The sequence below is a fragment of the Ceratotherium simum genome, chromosome 1 (genome assembly GCF_057802395.1).
Source record: "Ceratotherium simum simum isolate JZ-2026a chromosome 1, ASM5780239v1, whole genome shotgun sequence".
Lineage (NCBI taxonomy): Eukaryota > Metazoa > Chordata > Mammalia > Perissodactyla > Rhinocerotidae > Ceratotherium > Ceratotherium simum.
In genome coordinates, this window is record NC_141900.1 from 13,878,616 (window position 1) to 13,892,856 (window position 14,241).

The following is a 14,241-nucleotide window of genomic DNA, read 5'->3' on the forward strand; positions in this document are numbered from 1 at the left end:
TTTTATGTTTGAAAAATAGCTAATAACGTGGCTAGTTGTATTTTCCCCCAAGAGTTGTTGCTACTGTAGATATTGTTGAGTTTATTAATTATCTACAATGTGCTTCCACTTACTCCTATGTGCTGAGCACTTGGTACATATTATTATTTGATTATTAAAAGTCACAGTGAAGTATTTGATCTTCATATTACAGATAAGACATATGCCACTGAGACAGATTAGGAAGGAGTCTATTATCTCCAACTATAAATTCCAGAGCCAGGTTTTGCACTCAGGTCTCACTGACTAAGCCTACACGCACTCTACACTACCATGTTGTGTATGCACACCACACATGTATACCACATGTACACAGGAAAACAACATAGAAGTTAACATTCTTTTCTAGTAATCATATTTTTATTGTGATAAAATATATATAACATAAAATGTATCATTTTAATCTTTCTTAAATGTACAGTTCTGTGGCATTAAGTACATTCACATTGTTGTGCAACCATCACTACCACCCATCTCCAGAACTTTTGCATCTTCCCCAATTGAGACTCTGTACCCATTAAACACTAACTCCCCATTCCTTCCTCCCCAGCCCCTGGCAACCATCCTTCTACTTTCTGTCTCTGTGAATCTGACCACTCTAGGTACTTTATCTAAGTGGAATCATACAGAATTTGTCACTAATTAATTTTTAAATTCTTACTCTGGTTATAGTATCAACCACTAACTTGAAAAAAAATCACCTTAACTTTTTTACACCAACACAACATCGTTTGCAGTTTAGTTAATGTTGCTCAAAGGGAATCAGGCTCTAACTTTAAAACAGAATCAGCCACCAGTGAGCAAGAGGAAATTGGCCCACATAGCACCAGGGCCATGGGAAGATCACTGGAAGTTGAGAAATCCAAGTAGGTTGAGGTGGCAACTTAACATTTTAAATCTTTTGATGATTGAAATCTGCATATATATCCCAAATAATTCTTTTTCTCCCTTCAAACTGCTTTTCTGTTAATGTGTGAAAACAGTGCAACCTGAGGGAAATGTAATCCACATGTTTTGGTGCATTTACACTTATATGCTCTTGAGAATATCAAAACAGCCTAACAATGCATTTTCTGATGACTTTTCTTTTCATAGAAACACAATTATAGACTTTGTAAAAGACTAACTTAATCCCCAAAGGAGGTAGGCTCAATCTAAGTTCAAATTCTTGAAATTTAAACATTCTTTAAATAAACTTCCAAGCTGATCTTTCAACAAAACATTCAAAATACTACATTAAGCAGCCTTTAAATTAGAGACTAAAGTTGTAAGGTAAAAAACTCAATAGTTGGCTCAACTTTCCTTTCTGGCTCAACTTTGGGAGACAGTAGTAAATAGGGGAAGAGGACAGATTTCAGAGATACCCAGGTCTGGGTTTGAATTGTAGCACCAATTGGCGTTCCAACACCCAGCAAGTTTCAATTTTCTCATCTGTAAAACGGACATACTGATGTATGGCTTACTGAATTGTCCTAGAGATTAAACAAATTGTGTTATATAAAGGGCTTATATATACACCATATACAGAGAAGTGCTCCACAAATGTTTGCTTACATTCCCTTGTTTCAAATTTGAATGTTCAACAGCAACAATGCCATTAAAATCTATTCACAAAATATGTTTATATGCAGTAGAGTGAATTGCATTTTTCCTTTAAATTGAAAGAATGAAAAGATGGATCTCATTAGAACACGAAGACAAGGCACTAAAACGTAAAGTGAGTTACTTAAGGTCACACACCATCTTGAAGGTGTAGCAACAAAGAGAAAGCAGGTTCAGATTTTGAGGAGTTTATGGGCGGTGGACTGTGTTGTGGATATTCTTTAAATCAATGTGGGGTAGTGTTTCTCTAGCTTTTTGTGGCTGTAGCATCTTGTTGGTACTTTTATTTCACCACATACTCTCCTCAAATCCCCAAAATGTCTTGTATTAACTTTTTTTCATTTTTAATTTAATTAAAATTAGATTTTTGCTTAATTGTTTGAAAAGCATACGGCTTCTTGCCATAACCTGGAGTACAGGGTTCACAGGAACAGTTTCAAAAGACACAGGGTTGTGAGTAGGTTAGACTAATGGGTCACCCACTCACACAGCTGCTGTGACTTACATGATGTTTGGATGAAGGACACGCTGGGGAAGCACTTCAAGGTCTCTCTTCCCTCCTCATCTATGTGGTGCCCTAATCTTACTCAAAGGATGAACCCAGATGTGAAAATTGACTCTAGTGGAGTCATTTTAGTAGAGTCAGAGCTGCTTTTCCAGAGAAACTGCCTTGCTGTCTGGAACCTCAGACTGGGCCAAACATTTCGACAGGGCCAAAATCACAATTGCTTTAGTAGCAATTGTTTGAGAAGTCAGCAGGAAAATAGACATCCTAATCACAAGACTGATGATTATGGACTTTCTACCTGAAGATAGAATCAGTAACCAATCATGCAGAGCCAAGAGTGGTTTAACTTGTCAGCACCAATGAACTCTCCCTAAAAACATCTTACCTCAGCTTCCTCCTTTTTCCCATGAAAACCCTGAGCCCCTCTCCTGTATGCAGGACGCTATTTGGGTTTCTACCTGAATCTTTGCTCCCCGAATTGCAATTCTTTGATCCCAACTATACCCTTTGCCTCTTAAATTTGTTTCTGTTTTTGTAGGGTGACAAACTCCTTTACCACCATTTCTTCACCTCTACCTATTCTCATTAATATCAACATAACATTGTGTGCCTAACCAAAACTAAACTATAATCCTTTTAAATAAAAAGATGGCTTGCTCCACTGATAGTCTCTGGCTAAGTCTTCTTAACAGGAGTATATCTTAACATCTCAAGGAATTATATTTAAGGAAAACAATTTTTCTATGAGATTCAGTCCAATTGTCATCTCTTTTCTTTTTCTTTTCGGTGAGGAAGACTGGCCCTGGGCTAACATCTGTTGCCAATCTTCCTCTTTTTGCTTGAGGAAGATTGTCCCGAGCTAACATCCATACCAATCTTCCTCTATTTTGTATGTGGGATGTCCCCACAGCATGACTTGTTGGGTGGTGTGTAGGTCTGCCCTGGGATCCAAACCAGCAAATCCCTGGCTGCTGAAGAGAAGCGCGTGAACTTAACCACTACGCTGCTGGACCGGGGCCTCCAATTATCATCTCTTCATGAACCCAAGAGCCCCTACCTGGTAATGCTAGAGGAGAGCGAAACCATTCCTCTTTCACAGAGGACTAAAATGACTCCTTCTCCAGCCATGAATAAACCTGGCAATGAAGTCAAGCAACTCACTACAGGCTGAAGACCACTTGGAGGCAAAGACAATGTCACTTCTTAATTATCCATGTTAACTCCACTACGTGGAAATCCAAACTGGAAGATAATTTTTAAATTTTTGTATTTAGCTATAACATGGTATCTGACTTTACTTCTCCAGCCAGTTTATATGCCAAATTACGTTTAATTAATTTATTCTCTAAAGATCCATGACAAAGTCAGTACTTAAATTTGATCCAGAAAAAGACTTCTCCAAGTACCCTATGAAAGTTGGCTGTGGCTAATACAGCAAGGACTCAAGAATTGATTTCAGGGGCTGGCCCGGTGGCATAGTGGTTAAGTTTGTGCACTCCACTTCGGCAGCCCTGGGTTCTCAGTTTCGGATCCCGGGCACGGACATATGCACTGCCTATGAAGCCATGCTGCAGCAGGCGTCCCACATATAAAGAAGAGGAAGATGGGCACAGATGTTAGCCCAGGGCCAATCTTCCTCAGCAAAAAGAGGAGGATTGGCAATAGATGTTAGCTCAGGGCTAATCTTCCTCACCAAAAAAAAAAAAGAAAAGAAAGATAAAAGAATTGATCCCAGAAAATTTCTGATCCACCTTCCAAGGCAAAAAAAACAAAAAATACTTTATTATCATTGAGCTTTCCACTGTTTCTGTGGCTTTTTAGTTTTGTTTTTATTTTGTTTTGATTTCTAGGCCTGGTTCAACATTCAGTGGTCCACTCAGATGATTTCAAACACACCTCTAACCTCAAGGATCATTCTGCATAGTGATAATTGAGAAAACATCCCAAACAATGTATAAGTCCAATTAAATATATGCCCAGGAAAATTCTTTAGCCTAAATATCTCTTTCTAACAGTGAAAACTTACTCTGCACCCCAAAACTTCACTGAAAACTTAGAACTGTTTTGCAACTAGACTTTCCTGTCTGTTAGACAGACCCACTTATCTTAGCATCTAGGTTGTTGAGGACATGTTAAAGAGGAATAACTGAGTTATTGGCCACTTTCCCAGTCCCATCTAACAGAACATGAATTCCCTAAGCATGAAAGCCCAGGTCTCACAAAATATTTCTTCCTCATGGCAGAGATAAGCATAATTGATGGAGATCCCTAAGTCATATCAGCGACAGTAACTTGGCTCCTAGGGGTTCTCGGGTTCCTGATGGAAAGACATTCCTGGGGGTGCGATTCACTCCTGCTCTGTTTCTCCCTGCTCTCCTAGGAGGGGAAGTCACTGTGCTATTCATTTCTGACTAAATGGTAACAATGTCTATGATCCCGTCTCACTGTAATGGGACTTCCAGAGAAGGCTGCAGGCACTCAGTGTCAAATCATCTGAGAATACACTGATTTATTTAACTCTCAGTGCATTGCCATGGGTTAAGAGTTTAATAAAGTTAAAAATAATTGAGGACTTTGGGAAGTACCATGGCTAAGCTATTTGAAAACTCACTTCCCTGCCAGCTTTCTCTCATTCTGTTGACAGACTGTAGAACCTTGCTTTCATCTCTTTCCTCTTTTTACAGCTTAACCTGGTCCCTGAAGGAGTATGCTCTTTCTAGAAGACAGATTATGCACTATACACAACATGAAAACTTTACACACACTTCCTGTTGTCATCTGAAAGATTTTTCTACCTGGAAGAAATAACTTATCTCAACTTTCACTATCAGATTGGTTTTATTTAGAATTCCTTATGAGGACCAACATATTTAAACTTTATGGAGGGATCTAAGCTGAAACTTTAGTTCCTCTTAATTTTTCTTTTTCCCTAGTGAGATTTATGACAGCTTTCCCAATTGCTGTTATCCATTATAGAAACTTAAATGCTCTTCAAGGATATGTGATTTCAGAAACATTATCTAATTTTCTATCTAAAGGGAAGAAAAGAGCTAAAAGTAAAAGGGCAAGGTGAAGGCTCGTGTTGCAGAGAAGAGGAAGATTTGTAACCATGCAAGAGACTAGGTGGTCACTCCATTTAATGTATGTACTTCACACTGGAAACAAACTAAAGAAGTAAATAAATCTTTTTTAGATAGCTTCCACGGGTAGCTAGTCTGTTCATAAAAAAATGCATACTGCTTAAAAATGTCATAAATCATATTTTAAATTATTTTTCATCTAATAGTTTTTTATTCTAATCATCATCCAATAAATGTCTATTAAGTACTTAGCTGGCGTAGAGAGTGCAGGTTAGATTTAAAATGACAGCATTTTTGCCCTCCAGGAGCTTACAAAAGAAAGGCGTTGTAGATCATTACTTATGAAAGATTTTGCAAAACATTTCGAAATACAGTATGTTAGATAATCAAATAAAGAAGTACATTCAACTTTTAAAAACTTCACTATAAAATCCAAACATCAATATTCTAATAATGTGGTTTGAGCTACATTAATTCACAGTGGTAACTGTTCTTCTGCATCCAAGACCCACTAGCTGAAAATTGCTGCAGGTTCCAAATATGAATATTAAAATACCATGGGGAAAAGAATTAAGAAAAGTTTTATTTAAAAGATCTTAGAGCTGCTTTCTGGAAAACACAGATCTGAGGACCAGCAGGCAAGGACAATTCAATTTAAAATCACTTCACATGCACAGAAGACTGCTTCTCTTTCACAACGCTGACACATTCACCACTAAAACACTTCCCAGAAGTGCTGCTGGAATCATATAACCACAATACACATTCATTCACAGGGAAGTATCTGAAAAAGGTTATGGTGAGAAACTTTAGAGCTACACGTCAAACTCTATTTCAGTGACATCCTTTGAAGTTTGGAACTCAGTACCAAGGCTGTTTTGGCACCTACACGGTACACGGAAGGACAGCATGTTCCACTCTGGCTACAAAGCCAATGGCCGGCAGTATTACAAGAAGAAGATGCAAATGGCTAATGGCTCAGTGGAACCTGGCAGTCATTTGAAATGTGATAACTAATGTAGGATCTTTCTACTAAAGTCACAAATAAGGTAATGCTCATATAATGGCCAATCTCTTGTTGAAGAAATGTTGTGGTATGAACTTTAATGTATCTTTTCATTTCAGTAACTAACAAAAACACAAATTTTTATCAATTTCATAGTTAAAACTTTAGGACAATATGAGTTTTACAAAAATCTACAACCGAGTTAGAAACAATTTAGAAATTCCCCCTAAAAGCAATCAGTGAGACCATCTGCCAAACCAGGTTTGAGGTTCCTACCCAAGCTCCTCTTCCAAGTCCCACCTTCACCCCCAGAGAGAAGAGATCTCAAAGACCTCAGCAAAAATCTCCCTTAAATTTTGATTTGTTTTTAATTTGGTCATTAGCTGTATTTTAGGTTGTATTCTTCCAACCTCTGACTACCTCTCCAGGGTAACTGTGAGCTTGCCCCAACTCCTCGCCCTTCCTCCATGTGAGCCCTTTCTCAGCTCTTCCAGTGTGCCAGCACTCAGCGCCTCCTCACTGCTCCCTCGGCACATACCAGTTCTGCCCAGCTGACAACTGGTCATTGTTCACATGTCTGTTTATATTTCACTTCTCAGGGAAACCTGTCCTGATCCCACACACTAGGTGAGGTCTCCCTGGTGTGTGCTCCCAGATCATCTGCTGTAGCCTCTGGTTCTCCATGGAAACCCTCATCCCACTCTTCCATATTTATTGTTTGGAATAACAATAAATTCTCTGGCAAACTGTAAGGTCCATGAGTGATTGGGCCTGTCCTGGGTACAGCCTTATCACCAGAGCTTCATATGGCGTATGGAACACAGTAGGTTTAGTGAGTTTAGTTGTGTGTGAGTGTGGGTGTGGGTAGGTGTGTGTTTGAGGTTTTGGCACTCAATCAGGTTACATTAGTTAATTATGAGCAAATTAGTACAGTGTGTCCACCACGCTGACACTTCTTTCACTAAAGTAGTGGTGAGCTAAAACTAATGACGACTCCCCTCATTGGGGACTCTTAGAACCCAGAATATTTAAGTTTGGCAAAGAGAGAGATGATGCATTTTCTCATTTATACATCCATTAATAATTGATTTTCTTAGTCTCTCTCTTCCTTTAAAGCTTAAATGAGAGAACAGTTTAATGAACAATATATTAAATAATGATAGTACTAGCATAACTACAAGTCATATTTAGAGATAATTCATGAGCATTAACTAGTTTGCATGCTGTAACTATGACATGTACATACACAAATGAAATTTCTTTCTTAATTACTTACTATAGATTGGAGGTGGTGGGAAATGATATGAAAAGAGAGTATGTTGCAATAGATATAAATTAATAAAGGAGATAGTTTATATCATATTACTTTATTTTAATATTGGTAAGGATTAAAAATATTATTTTTATGCTTATAATAATGCTTACAATAATTATTTAAGTAGCAAAAAGGAATTTTGAAGAGGTAAATAATTTCCCATCCCTGTTCATAGTATATTCAACATTGGTTGACCAGAACCTTTAAGGTATTAAGCAATTAGCAGCCTCCTATACAGGAGCTCTAATCTGAGAATCTGAGGGAATGCTGTGGATTTACACATCTCTAAAAAAGGCACAAAAATATTGCAATAAATATTGTTCTTCAAAAGACAAGTTTCTAGCAATGACTAAGATATAAAATGCCTCAGGCAAATTAGTGCAACTCATAGAGAATTCAGTACTGGTCACAAGAATTCATTAATAACAAAGGAAATATAAATAAGTAGTTTTAAGTAATAGTAACAAGGATTTTTACTGTAAATGTGAAGATGCAGATATACATGTAAATCTATAGAATTATATTTAATGAATTCAAAATTGTGTCTCCACTGGCTAACTAGAAAACAGTGTAGCATAAAATCACTTTTAACTCCACCTGCATCTCCAGTTTTGGCAGATCCCCCTCACCGAGGCATCGTAGGAGAATCTGAGTTATTTCTACAGCATTCATGAGGTTTCCAGTGGGGACATCCCTTACAAAGAAGGGATGTGTAAGTCTAGAAAATGGGACACTGAACAAACAGGAACAATGAACAAGAATGTAGAGTGTTTTTCCAGCAATGCCCAGAGTAGAGATAACAGATCTGAGGAATAGTAATATTACGATCAACAGCGAAGTGAAGTCTGTGGGGGGTAATATGTTGATGATAAGCTCTCACTACAGTTTGGATGCTCTGAGAGTAGGCATTAAGATTCTGGCTACTGGAAAGAGAACTCTCTCTGGAAGTGAAAAAGTTAGTATTTTGGCTTAGGCCAAAATGTCTTTGGTGAGTTTGTCTGGTATGAGCCAACTTACAAAAATTCAATATATTCTGGGTTTACTGAAAACATTTAGATTCTTGATCTATAAAGCTGAGATCAATACCCTCAACCACAGTTTAGAAAGAAAATGCCCTGGCCTGAGCAGTCAGTAGCCTTCCTTGGACACCATCTCTATCATGGCTGGCTTTCTTTCTCATTCTTATATGAACTATGAGTAATTTTATATTTGTCATATTTATCTTTATCTATCTGTTGGCAATTACATAATTGCCAACAACTTTTGTGAGTATATAATTACACAAAATGGAGTTAGGTAATACGAGTATTTTTTGTCACCGAGGCAATTGGACATTCGTTAGAGCAAAAACACAATCCTGTAGTCTCAGCATACGTGAATGCTGGTGTGATCATACTGTTTTCCTTTTACCTAAAATGAGAAGTTTGGGTAATGTCTTGAGAAGTTGTTTGGGGGATCATCAGCTACCTGCAGTGATCAGCACAGGGAATAATTAATAAAGAAAGGTGTTAAGAAAAAGAACAAAAATTTTCAAACCTGGTACTGATATCTTCCCCAAGGTTGGATGTTTCATCTCCATAACGAGGCCATTGTGCAACACCTTAAAATGTAAAAACAGAGAGAAAAATAATTTATAAAATAAAATTATCTCCAATCTCAAAGGATATGGAAAGCCATCTATTCTGTCCATTGAAGAAAGATATTGCAAAACACAGAGATGTTCTAAATTTTAATTTGAAAGTAAATATTTGAGATAAAATTTTTTCCATCTTATATTAAACCAAGTGAAGGCAAAAAGAATTAGAAGACTCAAGGACTAGCAAACCATATTTTTATAAAGTCTTCCCACACTTAAAAATGTTATTGGCTCCTAAATATAGGGTATGATTGCCCCTCTTTCATCTATGTTTGATCCTCTAAATATTAAAGTTCAGCCTCTTCCTTCTTTACCTTATAGCAGGACTTGGTCAAGATCAACTACAGAAGGACAGGATAGGAGGAACCAGGACCTGGAGCAGAGGAGACAACTAAGGTGGCACATGTGCTCCTGGCAATTTATTCAGTGAAAGGTATGGGGAGTCAGTCCAGTTTGAAAGGTGACTCAGAGTATCCAGAAGGCCCAGCGACTGCTGAAAGTGGACAGATTCAGGACTTCTGTGATAAGCAACGTGCAGAGCCAGCTGACAGGGAGCCCAGAGTAGGCCCAGGTCAGAGGACTGAGCGAGAGATTGAAACCAGAGATGTTTTCAGTGGTAGTAAGACCTTAATCATAAGACTAGGTTTCAGAACTAGGACTCCACTATCCTGGTGTCAGTGGAGAGCAGGGTTGGGGAGCCCACTAGGAAAAAAAGCCAGAGAACCCATCTTAGAGGGCTGATTGGGTTCCCATGCACTGGTACCAAGATGGGTATTTGGTGTCCCATCAAGAACACAAGGTAGACTTGACCAAAGGGTTGAGACTCAAGGCCAGTTACCAGGACAGGGACATTCTATCAGTACTCAACTAGTGACTTGATGCTGAACTGCTTAACTACTAAAAAGAGCTAGATAAATCCTTGGCATATAGAGGCTGTAGTTTTTCCTATGGGGTGGGTAGGAGAACAAAATCTGCCAGAGATCAAGTGTCCTCCAACTGTAAATAGAGGATGAGATGAGGGCATGGAACTAGATTCTAGAACATAGAAGTTGAATTACTAGAGGCAAAAATGCTCTGTCATACACAAAGGAAAATGCTACAAAGTTGTTTTCTTCTGTTTGGTTTTTAACAACTGGAGGCTACATGGGTACACTGTCTCAAAGAACCCCAAGAATTAAATTACTATGGCTATTACTGGATCTTCAGTGAGACATATATGGGCAACTTACAGATGAATTGTGTTTCACCTGCACTATCTACCAAATGGAAAGCTTCTCTCTTCCTGTTCTGTACATGGATCTAAAGGACAGAAGAATTTCAGTGGCACAGTAAACCTATGGACCACAATTTCATGCTAACATCATAAAGAGTAGCAGTTGTTATAGTTCTATAGTATTTTGAACTTCAGGTAAAAGTAAAATTTTCATATCCATATCCTTATCATAATATTTTCTGCAGAAGAGCATGGAATAAACAAACGGACAAAAATGTTTTCTCACTTGGAAAACTTAGGGAAAGAGGTCAAATTTCTTGGGTTTTATCCGTTTCCAGGGAGCTTTTTGGTTACACTATGGAATAAACCATCAGTAATACAACCTCACAGGTGACTTTTTAAGGTTAGAAATATAACTCAGCTACGGCTAAATATTCTGGCTCCCACTGCTTTCTTTAAGAATGGTCACCATTTTTGGGGCAATGCTCTTTAAACAACTATGTCAACCCCCCTCATTGAAGGTGATGCCACACCATATGGAGATCCTTTCTAGGGATGCCTTGCCTCTCTTCTGGAATCACCAGCTTTGCACCCAAGAGCTGGCCAGGGAAAATTCTTGCCAGTGTTAGAACTGTGCTATAATTTAGTTCTGGTGTGGCTCATTCTCAGCACCCGCCCAGCACAGCCTCCTCCTATGTGGGGGTGGGGGCTAAATGCCAACACGAGGTGCTAAATCTCAGTTCTACTGAGGACAGGAACAAAAATATCGAGCTAAATTTCACTCGAAACAATTATCTGCACACTGAATCATTCTCTTCTCGTATCTCTGTTGCCCTCCTGACTACCTCTTTGTAATAACACTGCAGTGCTACTCACAAAAGACAAAAGTGAGTGTTCTTAGCTAAATATAACTTAACTGATAGTGTTGAAATTAATTAACGCTGCATTTTAATCATGTAGCAAACGTTAAGTGTCAAACGTGAAAGGGTAGTTGGTAAAGGTCAAGGGACATACGTCAAAGTTTTGTGAAGCAAAAGCTAGCAGTTGATGGAAGTTATTCATGGAAGCAGCTTAAGGAGTGTACTTCCTTCAGCCCTGCCCCCATTGCTGTCTATAGATGATATTCCCAACATGAAACTTTCTTCTCTAACTGTATCAATTCCTTTGCATTGAAAATTGTTCGGTTTTAAGCAGAGATATAAATTCTTCTTAGGTTTGGCAAAGGAAGTTAACTGCAATTTCTCATTTGCTGTAGTATTTGTACAATTCTGAAGCAAACGGGCTAGTCTGAGCCCCCATCTTCAGAAAGAACTGACTTATTCCCCTGCTTGTTTGCCAACCACATTTTTATGTAAAGTCTGAAGTCCATAAAATTCCATAGGATTTCTTCGTGAATCAGGTCAGGTTATCTCAGAGAACAACTGAGGCTGTGGCAGTGTTGTCCCTGGAAACCTTGCCTGATGACTTGGAATCTTGGAAAACTCTCCAGCCTTGTCTCTGGGGCAGGGCCTGCTCTGCTTAATAACATATTCAAGAATCTCAGAACGTAGGCAGTCTGACTGAATTTTAACATAAATCCCTCCTGCTGCACTTCAGACATACTGTCTTATCCCAAGTTCATTGGAAATGGAGGAACTGCCACTCATGACCATTTGTATGACGTTTCTCTGGGAACGGCGACTAAACGTTCCGTTTTCCTTTTCTGATCCAGGCTTAGCACCCCAAGCTCTATTACCTTAACCTAGAAATTTAAATTTAAAGTATTTCATTTTCTAACCACTAACAATGGAATGGAGACCTTAGCTTAGGGACTTTCAACTACCATTTTCCCTTAAGGAAATTTTATGCCTAGACGCTCAGTCTGGCCATTCAGGATATACTTTGTTGCATATTTAGTTATTTTAAAATAAAGCAAGGGATCTTCCCCAGAACTTTGTAGTGGATTTTGTCCTTCTTTTACTTATTTTATCCTCCTTAGGTCTTTCATGGTTTGGTAGCTCTTCTAAAATTCATTTCCTCTTGAAATTTCAAAAGCCTACTCTTGACAAGAATAGAATTGTAGACAGTGCACAACCTCTTTAGCAAAGTATCAGGCCTATTTAAAATAAGGTCTCTCTTTCTTCTTCAAGAGTTTAACAGATTGACAGCCTAATGACAGAGTCAAATGATAATGTATTAATGATGAGGAGAAAGAGTAAAATGTATACCTTAAAGTGATGTGGGAAATAAAAGTTTAAGTGAAAGTAAGAAAGTCTTTTTATAAAGTCCTATGGAGGCAATGGCAGAAAAAGTCTGTAATATAGCACTAGCAAGAAAAAAATGCAAAAAAAGTAAAAATGGATACCCACTATATAGGCAGTGAAAATCTCTACGGAAAACAAGAGATCTGGGTCAAGATTAGAAGCAGTAAGTCATATTCAAATGAAAAGAGATTGATAGAGTGCTGGCATTAAATGATGTATACAAATGATATGTGTAAAGACCGTATCAAAAATCAATGTAATACCTTCAATGACACTAACAATGATGCACAAAAGAGATTTTGTCTATCCATTAACTATGAATAGAGACATAACCTATTTATTTAATTTAACAAACATCATAGAGCACCTATATACTAGCTGATATGAAGGGGCTGGCAGTAAAAAGATGAATGATGAATGTACTTGCATTCAAAGTGCCTATAACTGAAAGAGAGGTTAGGGAATAAGAGACCTGAGCCAATTTTTATAACACAGTTTAAGCTCCACAATGAAGAAGCAATATCCAATGAGTAAGCAAGTAAGTAACTCTCTACCTTAGAAAGAAGCTGAATGATGTAGGTCAAGGAGGTCAGTAAAAGTCATAGAACAAAGATGATATTGAAATAAAACATTAGGTTAACAATTACAATGAGAAATATAAGAAGAGCAGCTATTGCTCAACAAAACTCCTTAAGGGTCAGGCATTGTGTTAGGAGCTAAAGAGTTGTCTCCATTTAATCCTCTCATTAACTAGACCAGATAGGAATTACTATCATCTGCTTTTCCACTGATAAAGTGATGGAGGCCTGATGAGGTTAAATACCTGCCCAATGTTCACAATTAATAAGTGGCTGACCTTGGATTATAATTTATGTGCGTCTGACCCTAAACTCTTAGCCAGTTGGATATTTAGCAAAAGAAAAAAATAGACGAGGATAATTTGATTTACTATTAAAATAACTAGCTGATGTGGTCAATTCTGTAAAACAAATTAGTCAATTCATTGGGGAAAGAAAATTAGCCAAACAGATTGCTTGGCACTATGAGGCCCAATTAGTTAATAAACTGAACTGCTCCTTTTAGGTAGCCAAGGATATTCTGGCTACCACAGATACAAAGGCTGTGAAAAGAGGAAGGATTTTGGTCCCAGCCTAGCTCAGATTTTGAAGGGGACAGACCCAGCGGATGACCTTGGGCAAGGCACTTAAGTGTTCTGAGGCTCAGAACCCTCCTCAGTAAAAAAGGGGTAATAACTCTTTTTTCTAATTAAAAAATATGAATATTAATCACTTAAAGAGGTATTATAACATATATTTATAGTTTAATGAGTACTAATAAAATGAACACCCATGTACCCAACATCCAGCTTAAGAAATAGAACATTTCCAAAATGTTTAAAGCCCCAAGTTTGCTCCAATCTCTCACGCCTCCATCCCCAAATGATCACTTTTCTGAATTTTTTAAATCATTTCCTTACCTTGTTTTTCATACTTGTACTCCATATGTGTATATCTATAACACTTTAGTGCTTGCTTTCACCCATTTATAACATTTTTATTAATGAAATCATGTGTATATATTCTTCTCTGACTTGCTTTT

At 37.8% G+C, this 14,241-nt stretch overlaps 1 protein-coding gene across 7 annotated transcripts in view; it reads right to left on the bottom strand.

Annotated features, from left to right (window-relative positions):
- SUGCT (succinyl-CoA:glutarate-CoA transferase) overlaps window positions 1–14,241 on the bottom strand; it is a 750,850-nt gene that overhangs the window by 96,507 nt on the left and 640,102 nt on the right. For all 7 annotated transcript variants that reach the window (XR_015553052.1, XR_015553125.1, XM_087435096.1 and 4 more), the window contains one exon: window positions 9,087–9,150. Coding sequence is in view for 5 of the 7 variants with exons in the window: in XM_087435096.1 (XP_087291222.1) it covers window positions 9,087–9,150 (64 nt within the window). In the remaining 2 variants the exon portion in view is untranslated. The remainder of the gene's footprint in view (window positions 1–9,086; window positions 9,151–14,241) is intronic.